The sequence below is a fragment of the Paroedura picta genome, chromosome 6 (assembly GCF_049243985.1).
Source record: "Paroedura picta isolate Pp20150507F chromosome 6, Ppicta_v3.0, whole genome shotgun sequence".
Lineage (NCBI taxonomy): Eukaryota > Metazoa > Chordata > Lepidosauria > Squamata > Gekkonidae > Paroedura > Paroedura picta.
This window is the reverse complement of record NC_135374.1, coordinates 3,091,120-3,114,923: the sequence shown is the minus strand read 5'-3', so window position 1 is coordinate 3,114,923 and position 23,804 is coordinate 3,091,120. Positions and strand designations below refer to the sequence as shown.

The 23,804-nt window shown below is 52.2% G+C and overlaps 1 protein-coding gene across 5 annotated transcripts in view; it reads left to right on the top strand.

Annotated features, from left to right (window-relative positions):
* Nucleotides 1-23,804, top strand: part of XRRA1 (X-ray radiation resistance associated 1) — a 41,235-nt gene that overhangs the window by 6,461 nt on the left and 10,970 nt on the right. For all 5 annotated transcript variants that reach the window (XM_077341176.1, XM_077341173.1, XM_077341177.1 and 2 more), the window contains exons 5-17: nt 1,995-2,067; nt 2,674-2,771; nt 3,386-3,519; nt 8,530-8,628; nt 9,188-9,408; nt 9,869-9,909; nt 10,616-10,726; nt 11,231-11,324; nt 11,806-11,924; nt 13,642-15,213; nt 16,578-16,743; nt 18,373-18,488; nt 19,764-19,869. In XM_077341176.1, coding sequence (XP_077197291.1) covers nt 1,995-2,067; nt 2,674-2,771; nt 3,386-3,519; nt 8,530-8,628; nt 9,188-9,408; nt 9,869-9,909; nt 10,616-10,726; nt 11,231-11,324; nt 11,806-11,924; nt 13,642-15,213; nt 16,578-16,743; nt 18,373-18,488; nt 19,764-19,869 — 2,950 coding nt within the window. The remainder of the gene's footprint in view (nt 1-1,994; nt 2,068-2,673; nt 2,772-3,385; nt 3,520-8,529; nt 8,629-9,187; nt 9,409-9,868; nt 9,910-10,615; nt 10,727-11,230; nt 11,325-11,805; nt 11,925-13,641; nt 15,214-16,577; nt 16,744-18,372; nt 18,489-19,763; nt 19,870-23,804) is intronic.

Sequence of the window (23,804 nt, the reverse complement as noted above, 5' to 3'; positions counted from 1 at the left end):
ATTTGAAAGAGAAATGACTGTACAGAAAGAAAAAAGGATAGAGAGCCCATATCTAACTAACTGTTCTGTTCTATTCTGAGCCTGCTTCTCGTTAATTCCATGGAGTGTATTGCAAGGAAGGGACAAAAGGACTTTTTTTCTCCATCTTCTCTATCTCATGCATAAGAAAACTAGGATCCATGGTGGATCAGGTCATTAAAACAGCTCAGAAGACCCCACCTGCGAGGACAACACAAGGTGGAGGCACGAGGTGGAGGCAAGCGGGCAGGAAGTGTGGTCGAAGGAGCAGGAAGTCTCCCACTGAGCCAATCGGGACATTGGAGGGAAAAATCATAAAAATACCAGGGAGTCCCTGATCTAACTATGCTAAATACGCCCCCCTCTGACGCCCCCTGCAGGACACTCTATATTCTGTTCAATCGCACAAACGGCAGATATAGCATATTTCCACGCCAGCAATACCCCTGAGGCTACTATGCTCAAACCTGAGTGTAGTCTGCACGGGGCTTTTTACCCACTTCTAGCTCAAATAAATCCCTCCTGTCTACACTGAATTTGATTTCCATTTTGATTTGGGGCGCTTTAAATTTCCCCCCTGCAACATGCATGATTGATTCAGAGTGACACTACCTTTCTCCTGCAATATCCGGAAGTGGATAGAAGCCTTGATATTTGAAAAACCAGCATCAGGAAGTGTGCAGATGTCTGCTTTTTATGAATTAACTCCCTTTTCCATGCCTCTTGGCAAAGCAGGCTTCCCTGATTGGCCAGGGCGTCAGTTCAAAGACTTCCTGGTTCCCGGTTGGAAGGCTTCCCTTAAAGTGACTGCGCTCCAGAAGCCCTAATTTCTCTCAGCAGAGATTATCTGCTTGGATTTATTCCCCTTCTTCTGCTGTCTTCAACCCCCTCCCCCTTCAAGAAAAGAAAAAGACTCCTGCTGCGCTTGGCTCCCCTCCCCGCTCTGAGCTTCCCCAACCAAGTGCAGAACACTTTCTGTTTCAATTGGAGAGGGGGGGGGGATAGAGGAAGACCCGAGTTCAAATCAATCTGAATTCAGCAAGAACCACAACGGAAAAAACAAAGTAAGCGCAGAACCAGCCCAGGCTGGCAAGAAAGAAGATGTGGGCAGGCTTGCCCATCAACACTTCCTGTACTATCACCGCTCGGATCCAGCCAATGAAATCGTGGGAGAAAGCCCTGGGCTCATGTTTTCTTCACAAAACCGGGTCTCCTCAGTTGGTCTAACCATGGATACTGGACTTCCTGTGCTTGAGAGAGAGGGGGGCGAAAGAAATGCTTCCCCCCCCTTTCTTGCAATCCTGTACAAGAACTTGTGGGCAAACCTTGAAATGAATGAGGAGCAGGCTTAGAATAGATTAAACCCAGTGATCCATGAACTCCTGGGATTCACCGTTGTGTGAAGGGATGGTGGCTACAAGCACAGACAGCCTGTACATTTAATAATAAATAGAGGTCAATCAGTGGCTCTTAGCCGCAGGTATAGATGGAACCCTGTCTGGGGTAGTGATGCGCTGTCTTCTTAGTGTTTGGGGGGCTACACTGGGAGGGCTTCTGGAGTTGTATTGGGTGGGCCATTCGCCTGATGCAACATTGACCTCTCTTACATTCTTATGTCTAAGGCAGCTATGAGCCAGTATGACCATCCTTGGTATAGATGGAACATTGTCTGGGGCAGGGATGCTCTGTATTCTTGGTGCTTGGGGGGACAGCAGTGGGAGAACCTCTGGAGTCCTGGCCCTGCTGGTGGACCTCCTGATGGCCCCTGGGTTTGGGCCACTGTGTGACCCAGAGTGTTGGACTAGGTGGGCCATTGGCCTTGATCCAACAGGGCTTCTCTTCTATCCTGAAGAACACGAATTAAAAACTCCAGTGATCTGGAGCTCCTTTGGGCCTGCTCTGAGGCTTCATACAGTTGCCAAAAAATCAAGGGTGTATCATGCTGGTGTCGTTTTCCCTTTCTTCCATTAACACAGGCCAAAGAAGAGGACTTTGAACAGTTTGATTCTGTTGCCTACATGAACGCCACCGAAAATCTGTTGACCCTGGGTAAGGAACACATGAGAGCTGCTGGCAGATCTGTGCAGACCACTGGGGCGAGGAGAGTCCAGGGCTAGTAAGGCTAACTGCAGCTTACTGGTCTGACCCAGCAGGGCTCTTCTTCAGGGGAAGGCCTCGGCCTCTCTGACATGTTGTTGACCCTGCAGAGGAACTGGCTGGCCCCTGTGTGAGACGGGAGGCTGGACTGGAGGGACCCTCCCTGGCCTGACCCAGCAGGGCTCTTCTGAGGGTCTTCTCAGGGGAAGGCCTTGGCCTCTCTGCCCTGTGGCTGGCCCTGCAGAGGAACTGGCTGGCCCCGGGGTGAGACGGGAGGCTGGACTGGATGGGCCCTCCCTGGCCTGACCCAGCAGGGCTCTTCTGAGGGTCTTCTCAGGGGAAGGCCTCGGCCTCTCTGCCCTGTGGCTGGCCCTGCAGAGGAACTGGCTGGCCCCTGGTTACATAGACTAGATGGACCCTTCCTGGTCTGACCCAACAGGGCTCTTTTGAGGTTGTGGAGGTGCTAAATGGGTGGTACCGTCTTCACCCCAGCTTGGCCACCTCTGCATCGAGGTGCCCAATTAATATTTTCTTTTTCCCCCTCCAAAATCCCTTTAGGAGCCTTCCGTAAGTTCCCTGCCCTCCGAGAACTGGAACTCTCCCTGAACGGCTTAAGGAATCTCAAAGTTAACGCTGAAGATTTTCCAGCGTTGGAAGTAAGAGCAATGGGGATTGTGGTCACAGTTGGGGTTTTCTCAGATTAAGGTAGCCGAAGAAGATGTCTACATGGTTCATGCAAATAAGCTATCAAGACTTGGTCAGATGAAGCCGCCTTGTCCTAAAATACCCCTCCTCGCTCATAGAATCATAGAATCAGAGGTCCTCCTTCACCTGAGGAGTAATTAACTGAAATCCCTGCCTTCCTTGGGACGAGGTGACGGCTACAAGCATTGGACAGCTTCTAGAGGGACCAGAGAAAGTTCAGGAGGAGCTGTGGTCCATCAGTGGCTCTTTGCCCCAAGGGATAGATGGAACCCTGTTATGGGGCAGGGATGCTCTGTCTCCTTGGTGCTTGGGGGATCCACAGTGAGAGGGCTCCTAGAGTTCTGGCCCTGCTGGAGGACCTCCTGATGGCCCCTTGGTTTGGGCCCCTGAGTTACACAGAATATTGGACTGGATGGGCCACGGGCCTGACCCAACATGGCTTCCGTTATGTTCTAATGACTAACATTTATTCCAACTTGAGCTTTTGCTTGCCAGAGCTCCCTTCTTCAGATGTGGCTAAGGTAGGCTGTTCCCAAACTTACGCCCTGCTTCATTTCCATTGAAGATCTTGGACCTTTCTTACAACAACCTGTCTCCCGAGGATATCCGGGCTCTGGGCATCCTGCCCCACCTGAAAGCGCTCCACCTGACAGCGAACGGACTCAGTTCCCTCCCTCTTGATCTGGCCGTCCCGGATAGGTAAGACAGAAGGGAGACCCAAGCAGCACCAACCAGCTAAAGGTCCCTGGCCCTAAAGAAGCCCGACTGGCCTCAACCAGGGCCAGAGCCTTCTCGGTCCTGGCCCCCACCTCGCGGAATGAGCTCCCAGAAGAGATCAGGGCCCTGACGGAGCTTAAACAGTTCTGCAGGGCCTGCAAAAGAAAGTTCTTCCACCAGGCATTCGGTTGAGACCAAGCAACCAGCAACATCTGCAGGGTCCCTGCTCCCTCCCTCCTAAAAAATCCACCCACCCGTTCTGCTCTGGACCTGTTCACATTGTTATAGTTTGCCCCTGTGTTACAGTTTAATGTTAATATTATTGTTGCATGAAAGTTGTTATGTAAACTAAGTTCTATCTACCGTTTCTGTGTTTTATGTAAACCGTTCTGAGCCTCAGAGGAGGGAGGTATATGAATGAATGAATGAATGAATGAATGAATGAATGAATGAATGAATGAATGAATGAATGAATGAATGAATGAATGAATGAGAGCTACACTCCCCTATTCCCAAAAGACCTAAGAGGATACAGCACAGATCTACTAGCATCTCACCTTGCTTGACTACGGAGAAGAGGTCATAGAATCAGGGCAGTGGAAGTGACCTCCAGGGTCATCCAACCGCCTGCACAATGCAGGAAATTTACAACTACCTGTCTACCCACAGTGACCCCAGTTTCATGCCCAGATGATGCCCCCACCCAGAAAACCAGAATCCCTGGCCAGTCTGGCCCCAAGGTGGCCATTGGCATTTCCCTGGGCATGCAAGGAAGGGCCACAAGAGCCAAGCATGGACACAGTCCCTTCAAGCCCACCCACTCTCAGGAGGTTATAGATGGAAGGCTTTGTCTGGGGCAGTGACACTCCATCTTCTTGGTGTTTGGGGGGATGCAGTGAAAGTGCTGCTGGAGTTCTGGTCCTGCTAGTGGACCTCCTGATGGCCCCTGGGTATTGGGTGGGCCATTTGCCTGATGCAACACTGACCTCTCTTACATTCTTATGTCTATGGCAGCTATGAGCCAGTATGGCCATCCTTGGTATAGATGGAACATTGTCTGGGGCAGGAATGCTCTGTATTCTTGGTGCTTGGGAGGACAACAGTGGGAGAACTTCTGGAGTCCTGGCCCTGCTGGTGGACCTCTTGATGGCCCCTGGGTTTGGGCCACTGTGTGACTCAGAGTGTTGGACTGGGTAGACCACTGGCCTTGATCCAACATGGCTTCTCTTATGTTCTTATGTCTGGGGCAGTGATGCTCTGTCTTCTTGGTGCTTGGTAGGTAAGAATAGGAGGGCTTCTGGAGTTCTGGCCCTGCTGGTGGACCTCCTGATGGCCCCTGGGTTTTGGCCCCTGAGTGACGCAGAGTGTTGGACTGGATGGGCCATTGGCTTGATGCAACATGGCTTCTCTTATGTTCTTATGTCTGGAGCACTGATGCTCTGGCTTCTTGGTGCTTGGTAGGTAAGAATAGGAGGGCTTCTGGAGTTCTGGCCCTGCTGGTGGACCTCCTGATGGCCTCTGGGTTTTGGCTACTGTATGACACAGTGCCCCCCTTCAAGGATCGCTGCCTTGTTGTGGCAAGGGGGCTTGCGTAGTTCAGTGAAGCTATGAGCTATGCCGTGCAGGGCCACCCAAGACGGACAGGTCATAGCTGAGAGCTCTGACAAAAGGTGATCCACTGGAGAAGGAAATGGCAAACCACTCCAGTATCTTTGCCATGAAAACTCTATGGACAGTTCCAATAGGCATAACGATATGACGCCGGAAGATGAGCCCCTCAGGTCGGAAGGTGTCCAATATGCTACTGGGGATGAGCAGACGGCTAGTACGAGTAGCGCCAGAATGAATGAAGCGGCTGGGCCAAAGCCGAAAGGACGCTCAGTTGTGGAAGTAACTGGTGGCGAAAAGACAGTCCGATGCTGTAAAGATTTTTATTCCATAGGAACCTGGAACGTCAGATCCATGAATCAAGGCAAGCTGGACGTGGTTAAACAAGAAATGAGAAGACTGAACATCGACATTTTAGGAATCAGTGAACTAAAATGGACAGGAATGGGTGAATTTAATTCAGATGACCATCAGGTATACTACTGTGGACAAGAATCTCGCAGAAGAAATGGAGTAGCCTTCATAATCAATAAGAGAGTAGGAAAAGCAGTCTTGGGATACAATCCCCAAAATGACAGAATGATCTCATTACGAATCCAAGGCAAACCATTCAACATCACAGTGATCCAGGTCTACGCCCCAACCACTGCTGCTGAAGAGGATGAAGTTGATCAGTTCTATGAAGCCCTACAACACCTTCTAGAAGCAACGCCCAAAAATGATGTGCTTATCATCATGGGGGATTGGAATGCTAAAGTAGGAAGCCAAAAGATAACCGGGATAACAGGCAAGTTTGGCCTTGGAGTACAAAATGAAGCAGGGCACAGGCTGGTAGAATTTTGTCAAGAGAATACAATGGTCATAGCAAACACTCTTTTCCAGCAACCCAAGAGACGACTCTACACATGGACATCACCAGATGGTCAACACAGAAATCAGATTGACTATGTGCTCTGCAGCCAAAGATGGAAAAGTTCTATCCAGTCAATAAAAACAAGACCAGGAGCTGATTGTGGTTCAGATCATGAGCTTCTTGTTGCAAAATTTAGGCTTAAATTGAAGAAAGTAGGGAAAAGCACTAGGCCACTCAGGTATGAACTAAATCATATCCCCGACGAATACACAGTGGAGGTGACAAATAGATTTAAGGAATTAGATCTGATAGACAGAGTGCCTGAAGAACTATGGACGGAGGTTCGCAACATTGTACAAGAGGTAGCAACTAAAACCATCCCAAAGAAAAAGAAATGCAAGAAATCAAAATGGCTGTCTGAGGAAGCTTTACAAATAGCTAAGGAGAGAAGGGAAGTGAAAGGCAAGGGAGAAAGAGAAAGATACACCCAATTGAATGCAGAATTCCAGAGAAAAGCTAGAAGAGATAAGAATGCCTTCTTAAATGAACAGTGCAAGCAAATAGAAGAAAACAATAGAATGGGGAGGACCAAAGATCTTTTCAAGAAAATTGGAGATATGAAGAGAACGTTTCATGCAAAGATGGGTATGATAAGGGACCAAAATGGTAGGGACCTCACAGAAGCAGAAGAGATCAAACAAAGGTGGCAAAATTATACAGAAGAACTATACAAGAGCGAGCTTAACATCCCTGATGACCACAATGGGGTAGTTACTGACCTGGAGCCAGACATCCTGGAATGTGAAGTCAAATGGGCCTTAGGAAGTCTGAGCAACAATAAAGCTAGTGGTAGTGACAGCATTCCAGTTGAACTATTCAAAATCTTAAAGGACGATGCAGTAAAAGTGCTACACTCAATATGCCAGCAAATTTGGAAAACTCAACAATGGCCACAGGATTGGAAAAGGTCAGTTTACATTCCAATCCCAAAGAAGGGCAATGCCAAAGAATGTTCAAACTACCGCACCATTGCACTAATTTCTCATGCTAGCAAAGTTATGCTCAAAATCCTACAAGCTAGGCTCCAGCAATATGTGGACCGAGAACTTCCAGAAGTACAGGCAGGATTTCGAAGAGGCAGAGGAACTAGAGATCAAATTGCCAACATACGCTGGATCATGGAGAAAGCTAGGGAGTACCAGAAGAACGTCTACTTCTGCTTCATTGACTATGCTAAAGCCTTTGATTGTGTGGAGCACAACAAATTGTGGCAAGTTCTTAAAGAGATGGGAATACCAGAGCATCTTATTTGTCTCTTGAGAAATTTATATGCAGGTCAAGAAGCAACAGTGAGAACTGAACATGGAATCACTGACTGGTTCAAAATTGAGAAAGGAGTTCGGCAAGGCTGTATACTGTCGCCTTGCCTATTTAACTTGTATGCAGAGCACATCATGAGAAATGCGGGATTAGAGGAGTCACAAATTGGGATCAAGATTTCAGGGAGAAATATCAACAACCTCAGATATGCAGATGATACCACTCTAATGGCAGAATGTGAAGAGGAACTAAAGAGCCTGTTGATGCGGGTGAAGGAGGAGAGTGCAAAAGTTGGCTTGAAACTCAACATCAAGAAAACAAAGATCATGGCATCCGGCCCTCTCAATTCCTGGCAAATAGAAGGGGAAGAAATGGAGATAGTGACAGATTTTATTTTCCTGGGCTCCAAGATCACTGCAGATGGGGACTGCAGCAAAGAAATTAAAAGACGCTTGCTCCTGGGGAGGAAAGCTATGGCAAATCTAGACAGCATCCTAAAAAGCAGAGACATCACCCTGCCAACAAAAGTGCGTTTAGTCAAGGCTATGGTCTTCCCAGTTGTAATGTATGGCTGCGAAAGTTGGACCATAAGGAAGGCCGAGCGTCAAAGAATTGAGGCTTTTGAACTCTGGTGCTGGAGAAGACTCTTGCGAGTCCCTTGGACTGCAAGGCGAACAAACCAGTCAGTCCTCGAGGAGATCAGCCCTGACTGCTCTTTAGAAGGCCAGATCCTGAAGATGAAACTCAAATATTTTGGCCACCTCATGAGAAGGAAGGACTCCCTGGAGAAGAGCCTAATGCTGGGAGAGATCGAGGGCAAAAGAAGAAGGGGACGACAGAGAATGAGGTGGATGGATGGAGTCACTGAAGCAGTAGGTGCAAACTTAAATGGACTCCGGGGAATGGTAGAGGACAGGAAGGCCTGGAGGATCATTGTCCATGGGGTCGCGATGGGTCGGACACGACTTCGCACATAACAACAACAACAACATGACACAGTGCTGGACTGGATGGGCCATTGGTCTTGATCCAACATGGCTTCTCTTATGTTCTTATTTCTTATGACTATCAACTGTCAGGTTTTAAAAAAAGAATATTTAAAACATTCCCCAAAGATTGTGTTGGATGTCTTATTTGGGTGGAAAAATGGCACAGAAAGGTTATTAATAGATATAATAGCATATTCACTACTGATTACTTTGTCTTTCCAGCAAAGATTGCCCGAAGTTCCCTGCCCTGGAAGTCCTCCTCTTGGACGACAACCACCTTTCTCACCCCAACGTCTTTGTCAGCCTGGCCAACCTGCGCAGGTAAGCAGCCAGTCCAGCATCTTCTGGAACAAGCTTTCACGAAGTGGCCTTATTCTAAATCAGATCATTGTTCCATCAGAGGGTCTTAGGCTGAGGTCTTTCCCACCACTTCCTACCCAGTTCTTTTAACAGGGGTTGTCGGGAATTGAACCTGGGACCTTCTGCAGGCCACGCAGAGGCTCTTCTACTGAGCCCCAGCCCCTCCCCATGCCAAAGGCTTCACAGCCAGGTCTGGCGACCCACCAAGTTGTTGATGTTCCCCTTCCTTCTGCAGGCCCAGGCAGGACTACATTCAGCTATTGCACTTTTAGGCAGCCTATTCCTATGTTTTGTTGTTTTGTTATGAGATGGGGCATTATCGTGTTTTACGGGGGGGTTTTATATTGTACCATGACATGAGTCCAGGAAGAGAGGTGGGCTAAAAATCTAAAGGACGGACGGAGGGACAAACAAACCAACAAACATACTTGTGAGGAAACCGATGTGTCTGAGCACGAGAGTTCAGCCAAGAGTCTTTGGGGAGAAACGAAAGGCGCCCGTGTTGTCCTTGCCTCCTCAGCCTGAAGCAGTTAAACCTGGACCGAAACGGCCTCCGAGAGGTGCCCTACCTCCACCACCTCGAGAACTCCCGCTTCTCCATCCACCCCCTCTCCGCCAAGTCGGGCATCCGGGAAGGGCTGCGAACCCGGAAAAGTGCGGAGATCCAGCGCAAGCTTTCCGGGCTGGGCGAGCAGGCGGAGTGTGTCGCCACGCAGAGCAGCGTGGATCCGGACAGGGCAGGTGGGCCCCGAGGAGGCGGCTGGAGTCCCCCTACCCCCACGTCCAGATTAATGATACAAATCTTGAAAACTACCAGGCTCGGGACCGATCCCCGTGGCTGCCCAGGGCTCCCCTCCCTCCATGCCAATGAAACACCCTCTTTGGGTTCCCTGTCCACCGAAGGATCCGAAAATGAACATACGTGTGTGAGATGGGGCGTGGGCCATAAGGATTCCCACGGCTCTTTTGGGAAATGGCAGCCGTGGAAGGTGACTCAGACAAGAGAAGAGCACTGAGGCTCCCTGTCGGAAATGCAGGACTTTAAAAAGACAATTCTGCAACAGGAGGAGCTGATAGAGCAGGTGGGGGGGGGGGGGCTGTCTTTCTCCAGGGGTTTGTGATGTTGAGGAGTTAATGCAAAGCTGATGTTTAAAGACAAACAGTAACTTGTTTTCCTCCCCCTCTTCTTTGGTTCCAACAGAGGTTCTCTTTGCGGCCTTGTCCCCTGACCCATCAGTACAGGTGAGGCTGTGCTATTTGGGCCCGATAAAAGAAATGGAAAGTTGAAAGTTAAGGAGCTGATATCAATGCCTGCTCCGTTGACCTGCTTCAAGAGAGCAGTGACTCAGAAAGCCCGATGCTGTGTCATTTCATGTGACTGGGTGGCCACTGGGCGAGTGCATCTTCAGAACGGGAAATCTCCAGAAGAAGAGTAGTTGTTTTTTATGCCCCACGTTTCAATACCCGAAGGAGTCTCAAAGTGGCTTATAATCACCTTTCCTTCCTCTCCCCACAACAGACACCCTGTGAGGGAGGGGAGGCTGAGAGAGCCCTGAGATTACTGAAGATGAAGAAGAGTTTGTTCTTATATGCCGCTTTTCCCTACTTGAAGGAGGCTCAAAGTGGCTTCCAATCGCCTTCCCTTTCCTCTCCCCACAACAGACACCCTGTGGGGTGGGTGAGGCTGACAGAGCCCTGAGATTACTGAAGAAGAGTTGGTTCTTATATGCCGCTTTTCTCTGCCCGAAGGAGTCTCAGTGGCTTCCATTCACCTCCCCTTTCCTCTCCCCACAACAGACACCCTGTGAGGTGGGTGAGGCTGAAAGAGCCCTGAGATTGTAAGCCGCTTTGGGACTCCTTCAGTTAGAGAAAAGCGGCATATAAGAGCCAACTCTTCTTCTAGTGTTCCGATTAACGTCAGCAACAAAACAACGACTCTTCCTTCCAGGGAGATACACCTTTGTCCCGCTGCGTCTCCAAGATCTCTGCAGCTAGCCTTGGCCAGGACTTCGCTCTTCCCTTAGCAGAGCTGCGGTACCTCAGCCTAGCCAACAACGAGGTGAGCGGAGAGTTACCCATGGGGTGCTGAGTAGCTGGATGCAACATGCACCGCCCAACAGGGCATTGAACCTGGGACAATACTGAAGCTTGATGGGCCAAGGGTGGGGAAGCCAGCCTCCAGGTGGGACCTGGGAAGCCCCTGGACTTATAGCTCCTCTCCAGGAGACCGAGATCAGTTCCCCTGGGCAAAATGGCTGCTTTGGAGGGAGGAGCATTCTAGTCGAGGTCCCTCCCTGCCCCTAATCCCGCCCACTCCAGGCTCCACCCCCTAAGATTTCCCAACCCAAGGGTCTGGCTGACCCCGAGCCTGGACACAAGTGGGGTTCCTGCACGGCCTGGCTTCAGAGTGCCCCAAAGCCACACGCCAAGAGATTCTTCCCAGCCCCTGGCTGACCTGCTCCGTGCCAAGGACCCGACGGCATCCGTGCCGGCTCCCTTTCCCGGCCGTTCTTCGAAGATCGCACCATGAAGCCTGCCTCCCTCTCTGCCGTGTCCTTTGCAGATCGAACACGAGGAGGACTTGCTGGCCGTGGCCCTCTTCCCGTCTCTGGCCGAGCTGACCTTCTACGGGAACCCGTTCACCACCTCGCGGAGCGGTAGGCTTCCCCCGCGGGGAAAGTTCGGGGCTTTGACCATCCGTCCTTCCGTCAGGCGGAGAGATCAGCATTGCAGTGCTTAGCGCTCTGTTTCTGGAGAGATGGGAAGTCCTTGGGAACTTTTGCAGGCTCGGCGTTCTGCTTGGATTAATTCCTCGGAACAATTGAAAACGTTTCTCGTTTCCCCCCTGTTTGTTAGCAGGATCTGCCGTCCCGGCATCCAGAACAGACCCTGAGCCCTGCAATCCTTATTTCAAGCTCAGGACAGACAATGGGAAATGCTCCTTTATGCACAGAGCATGAAGCACACATCCCTTAGCCCCTCCCCCCCTCCCCCAAACTCTGCCCTAATTAGACTCCCCCTCCAAATCTCCCGGAATGCCCCTACCTGCAGTTTGGCAGCCTTACCTGGCTCACAGGAGCGAAGAAGGACCCCGACCGAACAGCCTGGCTAAGCAATGGGAATCTCTCCCTGGCACAGGAGACCCGCCGCTGCTGACCAGCTTCCTCCAGGACAAACTGGGGATAAAACTCGTGAGGAAGAAGGTCTCCAAACTGGAGAAGCCGCGGATCTTCATCCCCGTCAAGGCCGAAAGGAAGGTACGAATCGAGGGACGTTCTGAAGAAGCAGGCGGCAGAAAGGTCTCCGGGATGAGCCCAAAACGAAGAGCATGTTTTCCTTGGAGCTCTTGGTTCTTGCAGAGAGGTTGGGGGTGGTGTTCCTTTTCACGTACCACACCATCAAATACCCCGTGGCACCTGTTTAAATGACCTGCTACGTCCAATATCGCCTTTGGGAGTGGGCAGGGGAAGCACAATCCATAAAGAATGAATCATAGAATCATAGAATCACAGAACCATAGCATCCTAAAGCATCCAAGAAAAGTGTGTATCCAACCTTTGCTTGAAGACTGCCAGTGAGGGGGAGCTCACCACCTCCTTAGGCAGCCTATTCCACTGCTGAACTACTCTGACTGTGAAAAACCTTTTCCTGATATCTAGCCTATATCGTTGTACTGGTAGTTTAAACCCAATGGAGGCAGGAGGGGGGGCTCTCTGGGACTGCACCCCATGGAGATCCCCCGCTGTTCTAGGCTCCACCGGCAAATCTTTGGAGAATGAAACTTGCCTTTTTCTCGGCCCCCCCTTCCTGATTTTTATTGACTATTATTTATTAATTATATTTATACTAGTATCAAAGCCCATTTTTAAAATGGGCTTTGAAAGGGGGTGGCTGCGGCTCCCTTTGGCCAGCAGCCAGCTAAGGGGAGTGAAAAGGGCCCCCCGGCCAGAGTGCGTAGACGTGCTTCTTGTCCAACCACAGGACCTCCGTCTTGGAGGGGTTGCGTTTCAGGCAACTCTGCTGTAGCCATCCAGCGACCACTTCCAAATGTCTGGCAGACGTCTCCAGGGGGGAGTCCGGGTGGCTGTCCTTGAGCAGATAGAGCTGGATATCACCCGCATACTGGTGACTACACAGCCCACGGTTCCGGACCAGCTAGGCCAGAGGGCGCATCGAGATGTCGAATAACATGGGTGATAGTACCACCCCCCCCCCTGGGACCCCACAAGGGATGCGATAGCTTCTCCCCAAAGCCCACCCTCTGTGTCCAGTTCCAGAGAAGGGAGCACAGCCGCTGAAGGGCTGTCCCCTGGATTCCGGCCCCGGAATTCCTGACCCCAAAGTGCCGATGGGCATTTCCCTGGGCGTGCACGAAAGGGCCAGAAGAGCCGAGCACCGACCATCAGGAGGTCTACCAGCAAGGGCAGAACTCCAGGAGCCCTCCCACTGTGGATCCCCCAAGCACCAAGGAGACAGAGCATCCCTGCCCCATAACAGGGTTCCATCTATCCCTTGGGGCAAAGAGCCACTGATAAACCACAGCTCCTCCTGAACTTTCTCCGGTCCCTCTAGAAGCTGTCCAATGCTTGTAGCCGTCACCATGTCCCAAGGAAGGCAGGGATTTCAGTTAATTACTCCTCAAGTGAAGGAGGACCTCCTTTGACCTGCTCTTGGCGGGCTGCCCATCCACTCACCATCTGCCTAAGTTCTGTCAGATGGTCAAAGGATGCTTTGGGATGCTTTGGGCTGATCCTGCGTTGAGCAGGGGGTGGGACTAGATGGCCTGTGTGGCCCCTTCCAACTCTAGGATTCTGTGAAGCGGAAAGCAGAGTCGATACAGAAAGCGGGAAAAGGCCTAAAGAGGGTCTGGGGTTGATATTTTGGGGTTGATCCTGGCTCTGCAAAGTTGCAAGGGGAGTGCTCAGCGAAGGCTTTGATTTGGGAGCATCTGACTCACCTTCTTACCTGTCGCAGGTGAAATCCCCGTTGCCCAAAGTCCGAAAGCGTCCTCCGATGGTAGAAGCCCCTCTTGAGACCACCTTCTGGCAGCTGTGGACCGGGTCCGATTTAGTCATCAGTCCAAGGACGAGTCTGGACCAATTTGAGCCTCTTCCGCCAATCACCTCATTTTCAGCGGAGACCCCCAAACTCCTCTCGGGGGCCAGTTCCCCCCCTTCTTCCCCTTCCCAAGACAACTCGCTCAGCCTCCTTCCTGAGGCCCAGACCTCCCTGGATCAGTTGTGCGAAGTCTCGTCCCTGCTTGATCAGATCCTGTCGGCATCCCTGTCTTCTCCCAGGCCGTTCTTCGATGAACCGCTGGCCGTATCGCCTTCAGCCGAGCAGGGGCCGTCCCCGTCTCTTTTGCCGGGGCAAGGACAGAGTCAGGCAGACACGGCCCCTCCAGTTGGGACGCCTCCGACGGAGGAGGAACAGTCGGAACGTGATCTGCCACCGGGCTCGTCGGAGCAAGAAGCAGACCCGTTGGGACGCTCCCCACCGATTGGGTCACCCCCAACAGAGGAGGATCCATCCCAGGTTCTTCAGCCCACCAGTTCTGCTGGTGGTCAACCGGATCCAGCCCCTGGCTCCCCTTCAGAAGAACAGGCTCTTCCAGAACTTCTCCCCCCAACTGGGTCTCCTCCAGGAGAACCTGATTTGCCTGGGTCTCTTCCACCAGCCAGGTCAACTTCAGGAGTCCAGAAGCTGGCCGGGTCTTCTCCATCAACTGTTAAGCTGGAGCCCGTGCATTCTCTCATTGGCGTCCGTGACCAAGGGCGGGATGTGTCAGATTTGCTGGGGAGCCCCTCGCTTTCCCAGGGAGAGGGACTGTCAGCAGCTGAATCACAGATTCTCTCCGGGACCATCCCCCCAGCGAGATCTCTCCTTTTTGAGGCAGGGCAGCTGGAACAAACTCCACCCGGCTCGCCGCCTCACGTCCAGGATCTGTCAGAACTCACCTCTCCCTCTGAGCCATCGTCAGAGCACCCAACTCCATCCAAGCCTGTCCTTCTGGTTGTGGCACCCTCAGCAACGCAAGATCAGCCGGAATTCGGGCCGCCCGCCGGCTCGGCTTTCCAAGAGCAGGTTCTGCCCGACTCTGTTCCGTCCACTGGGCCTCTTGTAACGGACCAGGATCTGACCGAGCCCCTTCCGCCTCCAGAGGAGCAGATACGGCTGGAGACCTCTCCGCCTTCGGGCGCACCAGAGGAAAGGGACTCTCTCCCATCTGTGGTCCTAACGTCCCCGGGTCCGAATGGGCCGGACACGGAGCCGCTGACCCAGTTGTCTTCCATCGTACAGGAGCATCCTAAGTCAGAGATCAGCTCTCTTCCTGCTGACCAGGGCTTAGCCAAGGGCGTCTCATGGGGCAAATCCCTCTGCAAGAGACCGGTTGTGTCGGAGTTTAGCTCCTACGCCCAGTCGTCTTCCAAAGATCTTCATTTATTATTTGAGCGCAAATCGTCTGCCACCTCCGTTTCCAGGGTCCGAAAAACTTCCAGTGAAATTCTGATGGACGAAGAGATGAAGTCCTTCTTCATGACGCAGGTGAGAGAGCGGACAAGCTTGTCTCCCTAGGACGTTTGGGTGTCATGCTTCCTTCCCCCCTCCCTCTTTTAGCCTCACAACAACCCCGTGAGGTAGGCTAGGATGAGAGAGAGAGAGAGGCTGATGGTCACCCAAAGAGTTGCGTGTATGAGCAGGATTCAGACCCCAATTCTCCCCTCAATCCCAGTCCAGCAAATGGAAAGGCTCCTTTACACAATGAGTGATTAAAATGTGGAAATTGGTTACTAGAGGATGTAGAGATGGCTTTGAAAGGGGGAGTAGCCAAGTCAAGGAGGCTGGACTGGAGGGACCCTCCCTGGCCTGACCCAGCAGGGCTCTTCTGAGGGTCTTCTCAGGGGAAGGCCTCGGCCTCTCTGCCCTGTGGCTGGCCCTGCAGAGGAACTGGCTGGCCCCTGTGTGAGATGGGAGGCTGGACTGAATGGACCCTCCCTGGTCTGACCCAGCAGGGCTCTTCTGAGGTCCTTATCAGGGGAAGACCTTGAACTTTCTGCCCTGTTGCTAGCCCTCCTGAGGAACTGGATGGCCCCTGGGTGAGACGGGAGGCTGGACTGGAGGGACCCTCCCTGGCCTGACCCAGCAGGGCTCCTCTGAGGGTCTTCTCAGGGGAAGGCCTCGGCCTCTCTGCCCTGTGGCTGGCCCTGCAGAGGAACTGGCTGGCCCCTGGATGAGACGAGAGGCTGGACTAGATAGACCCTCCCTGGCCTGACCCAGCAGGGCTCTTCTGAGGGTCTTCTCAGGGGAAGGCCTCGGCCTCTCTGCCCTGTGGCTGGCCCTGCAGAGGAACTGGCTGGCCCCTGGATGAGACGAGAGGCTGGACTAGATAGACCCTCCCTGGCCTGACCCAGCAGGGCTCTTCTGAGGGTCTTCTCAGGGGAAGGCCTCGGCCTCTCTGCCCTGTGGCTGGCCCTGCAGAGGAACTGGCTGGCCCCTGGGTGAGACGAGAGGCTGGACTGGATAGACCCTCCCTGGCCTGACCCAGCAGGGCTCTTCTGAGGGTCTTCTCAGGGGAAGGCCTCGGCCTCTCTGCCCTGTGGCTGGCCCTGCAGAGGAACTGGCTGCCCCTGGGTGAGACGGGAGGCTGGACTGGAGGGACCCTCCCTAGTCTGACCCAGCAGGGCTCTTCTGGGGTTCCTGTCAGTGGAGGGCTCTTCAGATAGCCCTGCCAATCTCCAGGTGGGGGCAGGGGATGCATTTATTTCTGGCGTCTTCTGTTCCTGCTCCGGGAAAGGTCACCCCTATCCCTCGCTGGCTGGTCTGGCCGACCTGGCAGCCCCAGAGGCCACAGTCTTCATGGCAAAGAGGAAGCAGTGGAAACGTTCCCTCTTTCCTCCCGGCTTGCAAAGGCGGCAGAGGTGGCAGACTCCCTCGAGAACCTCGAAAAGGAAGAGTCGCAGTGCAAGGAGGCGATCACGCTGCCCAAGACTAAACCCCGGCCGGTTCCCAAGAGATACAGGGGCTACGAAGAGCTCCTCGATGGCTCCCCCGACCCCGATTTCATCGAGCCACGGGGTGAGTGTGTCGCCCTTCTTTCTAGAGCTCGTGGGCATTTGCGAATGGACAAGCTGCTGATATAAGATGTGAGAATCGTAGAAAGTCATGTTTAGATGCTGATTCTTATGAGAGGTACCGATAAAGACGAGTTTAATTTTATCAAGGGATTACACTTTTTCCCCTGTGAGTGGTTGGTGGCCCAGCTCCTGGCTTTCCCTTTGGGAAGCCTTGATTGGGAGATTCCACAGGAAGATTTGGGAAGGATCATAGAATCATGGAATCATAGAGTTGGAAGGGACCTCCTGGGTCATCTAGTCCAACCCCCTGAACTGTGCACTCACAACCCTCTCGCTCCTCCACTGTCACCTGCCACCCCCTTGAGCCTTCACAGAATCAGCCTCTCCGTCAGATGGCTCTCCAGCCTCTGTTTAAAAATCCCCAAAGATGGAGAATCCATCACCTCCCGAGGAAGCCTGTTCCACTGAGGAACCACTCTAATTGTCAGGAACTTCTTCCAGATATTTAGATGGAATTTCTTTTGTATTAGAATAGAATAATACAGTTGGAGGGGACTTCTTGGGTCATCTAGCCCAACTCCCTGCACTGTGCAAGACACTTACAACCCTCTCGCTCACCCACTGTCACCTGCCACCGGATGAGCATTTGGAGAGAAAAGGGGTGGGATCCCGTGGCCTGCTCCGCTAGCAGTGTCAGGGGAAGACTCCTTCTGCCAGAGAAGAAGGCCCCTCTAGCAGGAACAGACCTACCGGATCCAACCCAAGATGGTGGTTATAGGACAAGATGTATTTGAGCACTTCGGCGTCTCCGGAGACCTCCTCGCCTAGTTTCCGTACCCCGCCCTTCCTTCAAGGAGTCGAGGACTCATGGGGATTGTAGTCCACAGACATCTGGAGAGCCACAGTTCGGCCACCCCTGCTGCAGAACAATGTAGCTACCTGAATAATCCCCAAATGGCATCTCAGGGGCAGCTGTGCTGTTTGCATCGTAAAACCCCAGAGAGGTGATAGCCAAATGGCCAAATTAGGGTTCTTTTGCCTGTCCCCGATGAATCACACTGAGAGAAAAACCTTTTTCTATTTTTACTGCAGAAGAAATATAGACATAGGGCTGTTCTCAAATCTGTGGAGGACAATACAATTGCATGAGATTAAATAACTTTCCATTGGAGGCGGGGAAAGCTGATGCCCTTATGGGTCGAGCCAATAACCTGGGGTCTCTGCTCCCCTTGGACATCCCACAGGACCGCCCTGCAGCCACCAAGCCAGCCGCCCGAAAAGTTGCTGACAGGTTCTGAAAAAGCTGCTTCCATTGTCTCCCCCTCCCGCCCAATGGCTGACATCAAGGGTAGTGACTCCCTCTTCTTCCATTAACCTTGAGGAGGACTATCTCAGCTGTAAGATAAACTTTGCTCTCACAGGAGAGCTGATCAGAAATGACATTCCAGAGAGGAACAGGCCGTTTTCTCTGCCCGGTCAGAACCAAAGACAGGATGTTGAATTATAGGCAAGCCCTAATAACTACAGGATCAATCAGAAGGCTGCAGCCATTTTCTTTACCACCAGTCCATAAGAGATGTGGGTTCTCATTGGGCTCCCACCCCCTATCACTCTCACACTTTCTGCGCAGGCATGCAGCAAAACGTCAAGGCGCTGGAGTGGGCCCTCCAGCATCCTCTGGTGTACCGTGAACCAAGAGCCCGGCTGGACAGCTTCCAGACGCCTTATGTGCCCATGGAGAGGAAGGTCAGTATGGTACTTAGAATTGCAGGGTTCCCAGAGGCTGTCTAGCCCCACCCTCTCCGTCATCAGCCTAAAGCAGGGGTGGGCAAACTGTGGCCCTTCAGATGTTCATGGACTGCAATTCCCATGAGCCCCTGCCAGCGAATGCTGGCAGGGGCTCGTGGGAATTGTAGTCCATGGGCATCTGGAGGGCATCTCTTTCAAGTCTTCCTCCTGCCAGTGCTTGAAGGCTGCCAGGGAACGGGAGCTCCCCCACTCTCTTTCCACTACTGAACTACTCTCAGTGTAAACTCCCCCTCTGTAGTCTGGAGATGAGTGAAAAATCGTTTTTCCCGATTTCACTTTGTGAAATCCGCAGACTGTGATGAGCATTTGCCAATGTGATACATACTACGACAACTATTCTAACAAAACTACATTGGAAGGGCGACCACCGATGAAGACAGATAGAAAGCGGGTTATTTAACCTAGGATCCCGTTTTGGTTGGCTCTTGGATTGCTTCTCTATTTGGACTTCTACTTACAGTACAGAGAGGGCTACTGCCCATTCTTGCCTTGTGATTTCCTTCTCTGGAGTAGGTCAAGCCCAACAGGCGCTACTCCCACTGACCGCATCCAGGAAGGGACATAAGACGGTCCTGTTCCAGAGGGCAATTGCTGCAGGGCAGATCGTTTCTGGAGTGCATCTGAACTGCGTGCATGTTGGCATTTAATTCCAGCCAGCTTGGGGTAGTGGTGTAGAGTGTGGACTTCTAATCTGGCGAGCTGAATTGATTCCCGGCTCCTCCTCCACGTGCAGCCAGCTGGGTGACCTTGGGCTCGCCACGGCACTGATAAAACTGTTCTGACCGAGCAGGAATCTCAGGGCTCTCTCAGCCTCACCTACCCCACAGGGTGTCTGTTGTGGGGAGAGGAAAGGGAAGGCGAATGGAAGCCGCTTTGAGACTCCTTCGGGTAGAGAAAAGCGGCATATAAGAACCAACTCTTCTTCTTCAGTAATCTCAGGGCTCTCTCAGCCTCCTCTCCCTCACAGGGGGTCTGTTGTGGGGAGAGGAAAGGGAAAGTGATTGGAAGCCACTTTGAGAAAAAAGCAGCGTATAACAACCAACTCTTCTTCTTCTTCAGGGGGGGGGTAGAGCAGCTAGGCACCGCCACTGGCCCCTGTAGATTGGCAGAGCCTGGCAGCCGGCAGGAGGGCTGTGGGAGTGGCTGTGATGGTAAAAGCCAGGAAAAACTTGTGAACAAGCTGTCCCCTTTTTATCCGCTTTCCCGGTGTAGGTCTGGAGGCTCCCAGCCCCCGCTGTGCAGAAGACCAAGGCCCAGCAGCTAGAAGAGCTCCTCCAGCAGATGCGGACCCCCAACAACATCGTCGAGCTCCCGCTAGGTAGGTCCTCCAGGGCCGACCCAACCCGGGGCTGGCCAGCGGCGAATTCATGAAGGGCAGAGAGCGGCAGGAACGGTCCTGTGTGCTGGCTGTTACCAAGTCGTTGCATGGACATGCCACCAGCTTCCTGGGCGCGGCTGCTGCCCTGTCCCCACAGGAGCCTGGATCCTCACTAAGACATCATGGAGATCCCACATCCGGCCGGCACTCCAGGAACTCGGCTGGCTCCCAGTTGAATTCCGGATTAAGCTGAAGGTTTTGGTAATCACCTTTAAGGCCATACGCAGCCTGGGCCCAGTGTATCTGAGAGACCGCCTCCCTGCCTATACCCCCATAAGAGCTCTACGCTCCGCCACCTCCAACTGGCTGCGGATCCCTGGCCCTAAAGAGGCATGTTCAGTCCTGGCCCCCACCTGGTGGAACGAGCTTCCCAAAACGATCAGGGCCCTGCCCGAACTTCCACAATTCCGCAGGGCCTGCAAGAGGGAGCTCCTCCATCAGGCATTCGCCTGAGGCCGGCTGACCCATAACATCTGCAGCTGCCCCCCACCCCAGACTCAGAGGTCCAACCTACTGAGGGCTTGTCAAAGTTGTTTGTTGAAATGCTGTTCTAGCTGATTTGTTATTGTTATTTGTTATATTGATATCTGTTATATTGTTATTGTTATATTGATATTGTTCTATGTAAACTGCCCGGAGCCGCAGGGAAGGGCAGTATAAAAATCTAAACAAACATACAAATAAATGAATGCCACCCACCAGGCTAGGATCCCCCAGGCACAGCCCATTTGGCCGGACCTCAGAAGCTAAGCGGGGCTGCCCCTGGCTAGTGTCTGGATGGGAGGCCTCCAAAGATTTGGGTGGTTGTTCCTCCAGGGAACACCAGGGGTCAGGACCCAGAGGCAGGCCATGGCAAGCCCCTTGCCTGGCTGCCTGGCAACCCTCTGCTCTCCTGTCTATGCTACACGGCCCACACAAGAAAGCACTGACCGGGTTAGCCAAGCGGGGCTGATCCCGGCTAGTATCTGGATGGGAGGCCTGCAAGGATTGGGGAGGAGTTCCTCCAGGGAACAGGAGGAGTCATTATGCAAGGGCAGGCAAGGGCAACCCCCTCTGAACGTCTCTTCTCTGGCTGCCAGACAAGCCTCAGACCTCCTGGCTATATGACACACATGCCACGCGAGAAATCTATGGCCCCAATTCAGCCTGATCCATGGGTGAGGTTTTAACCCCTTCAATGAAATGCCCTACATAAGAATCACGGCTGTTTTAACCTGTATTGTTTTGAAACTAATTTAACCTTATGTTTTATTGTTTTTACTGTGTTTGACATGACTTTGTACGCCGCCCTGAGCTGGCTTGCTGGGAAGATGGTCTAAAAATCGAAATAAATAAACAAACAACCTTCCCTGGTGATCTCTCACCCAAGCACACCCATTCTGCAGGGGGTTGGACTAGATGACCCTGGAGGTCCCTTCCAACTCTAGGATTCTATGACGTGGAGGCAGGCAAGAAGAAGAAGAAGAGTTGGTTCTTATATGCCTTTTTTCTCTACCCAAAGGAGTCTCAAAGCAGCTTCCAGTCGCCTTCCCTTTCCTCTCCCCACAACAGACACCCTGTGAGGTGGGTGAGGCTGAGAGAGCCCTGAGATTACTGAAGAAGAAGAAGAGTTGGTTCTTAGATGCCGCTTTTCTCTACCCAAAGGAGTCTCAAAGCAGCTTCCAGTCGCCTTCCCATTCCTCTCCCCACAACAGACACCCTGTGAGGGAGGCTGAGAGAGCCCTGAGATTACTGAAGAAGAAGAAGAGTTGGTTCTTAGATGCCGCTTTTCTCTACCCGAAGGAGGCTCAAAGCGGCTTCCAATCGCCTTCCCTTCCTCTTCCCACAACAGGCACCCTGTGAGGGAGGGGAGGCTGAGAGAGCCCTGAGATTACTGAAGAAGAAGAAGAATTGGTTCTTATATGCCGCTTTTCTCTACCCGAAGGAGGCTCAAAGCGACTTCCAATCACCTTCCCTTTCCTCTCCCCGCAACAGACACTCTGTGAGGGAGGTGAAGCTGAGAGACCTCTGATGGAACTGTTCTGTTGGAACAGCTCTAAGAGGACTGTGACTAGTCCAAGGTCACCCTGGGGGCTGCATGTGGAGGAGCAGCGGAGAAGCAAACCCGGCTTGCCAGATTAGAAGCTTCTGCCCTGCACCACGCTGGCCCATTTGAGGGTTGCAGGCCAGAGGATATCAAACAGCCACAAGGAACTGATTTCTTACAGACGGGGAGATCAGGGGAAAAGGAAGTCGTTGAGCATGCCTGTGGGAATGGAGCAGAGAGGGGGTTTCTCCCTGGAGCACTGAAGAAACCCACCACCATACCTGGCAAGGGCTCTTAAGAGGCCATCTAGTCCCCCCGCTGCACTCCAGGCAGGAAATCCAAAACTAGGGCAGCCTTGATAGGGGGTTTGAGCGTTTCTTCGATGATCGGCAACCAGTGATCCGCTTCACTGTTGGACCGCCCTCACTGTCATGCTGTTTCTCACGCATATGGAAGCTCCCTGTCGGGGGTCAGCCTTGTCCACTTGGGCTGGGAGCAGCTTTCCGGCGTCTTTCTTCCACATCTCCCACCACCAAGGCCTTCTAGTGGAGACGATCGTAAACGGAACTTGGAACTTGCAGCTTGCCAAGGCCTCAATGGACTCTGTCCTCCCGGGCTCACTTGCCCTGTCCTCCGTCTCCAGAGCGGCTGAAAAATGGAGAGCTCATGGTGCCAAGAATGGGACACGAGACACTAAGGCTCCATTTCAGGGGGGTGTCGGGCAGCACTTCCCAGGGAAGAGAGGAGGGCCCCTGTGCATTTGAAAAGAAAAAGGGTTATGGTTTGTCACCCTCTTGGAGAGGAGTGGTGAATGGAGGGCCTCCGGGATCTGTCCTGGGCCCCGTGTTGTTCAACTTATTTATAAACTATTTGGATGAAGGAATAGAGGGGGTGCTTATTAAAATGGCAGATGATACTAAACTGGGAGGGGGAGCAAACACACCAGAAGACAGACTCAGGATACAGGCTGGAACACTGGGCTAGACTGAGTAAAATGAATTTTAATAGTGAAAAATTGTAAAGTTCTGTATTTAGGTGAAAAAAATAAAATGCTATAGGATGGGTGAGATTTGTCTTGGCAGTAGTACATGTGAAAAGGATCTGGGGGTCTTAGTAGACCAGGCACTGAACATGAGTCAGCAGTGGGACTCGTTGGCTAAAAAGGCAAATGGGATTTGGGGCTGTATTAAAAGAAGTATAGTATCCAGATCACTTTATTCCACTCCGGTTAGACCTCACTTGGAGCACTGTGTTGTTTTGGGTACCACAACTGAAGAAGGATGTAGAGAAACTGGAGCGTGTCCAGAGGAGGGCAACAAAGATGGTGAGGGGTTTGGAGACCAAGACGTAGGAAGAAAGGTTGGGGAAGCTTGGTCTGTTTAGCCTGGAGAGATGACTAAGAGAGGATCTGATGGCCATCTTCAAATACTTGAAGGGCTGTCTTACAGAAGATGGAGCAGAATTGTCTTCTGTTGGCCCCAGAGGGTTGGACCAGAACCAATGGGTTGAAATAAATTCAAAAGAATTTTTGACTAAACATCCAGAAGTTCCTAACAGAATGGTTCTTCAGTGGAACAGGCTTCCTCGGGAAGTGGTGGGTTCTCCTTCGGAAGCGTTTAAGCAGAGAGTCATTTGATGGAAATGCTGATTTTATGAACTTAGGCAGCTGGGGAGTGGGTGGGCAGGAAGGGATGTGTCAGCGTTTGTCTCTTGTGGCCCCTCCTTGCAGACCCAGGGAATTGCTGATCGACACTGTGGGATGGGAGGTGAACTCCCTCCAGGCCAGGCTGGATTCTGGAGATTTCTGGTGTGGGGGGGTATCACTTGGGCATGGAATTGGGGTCATTGT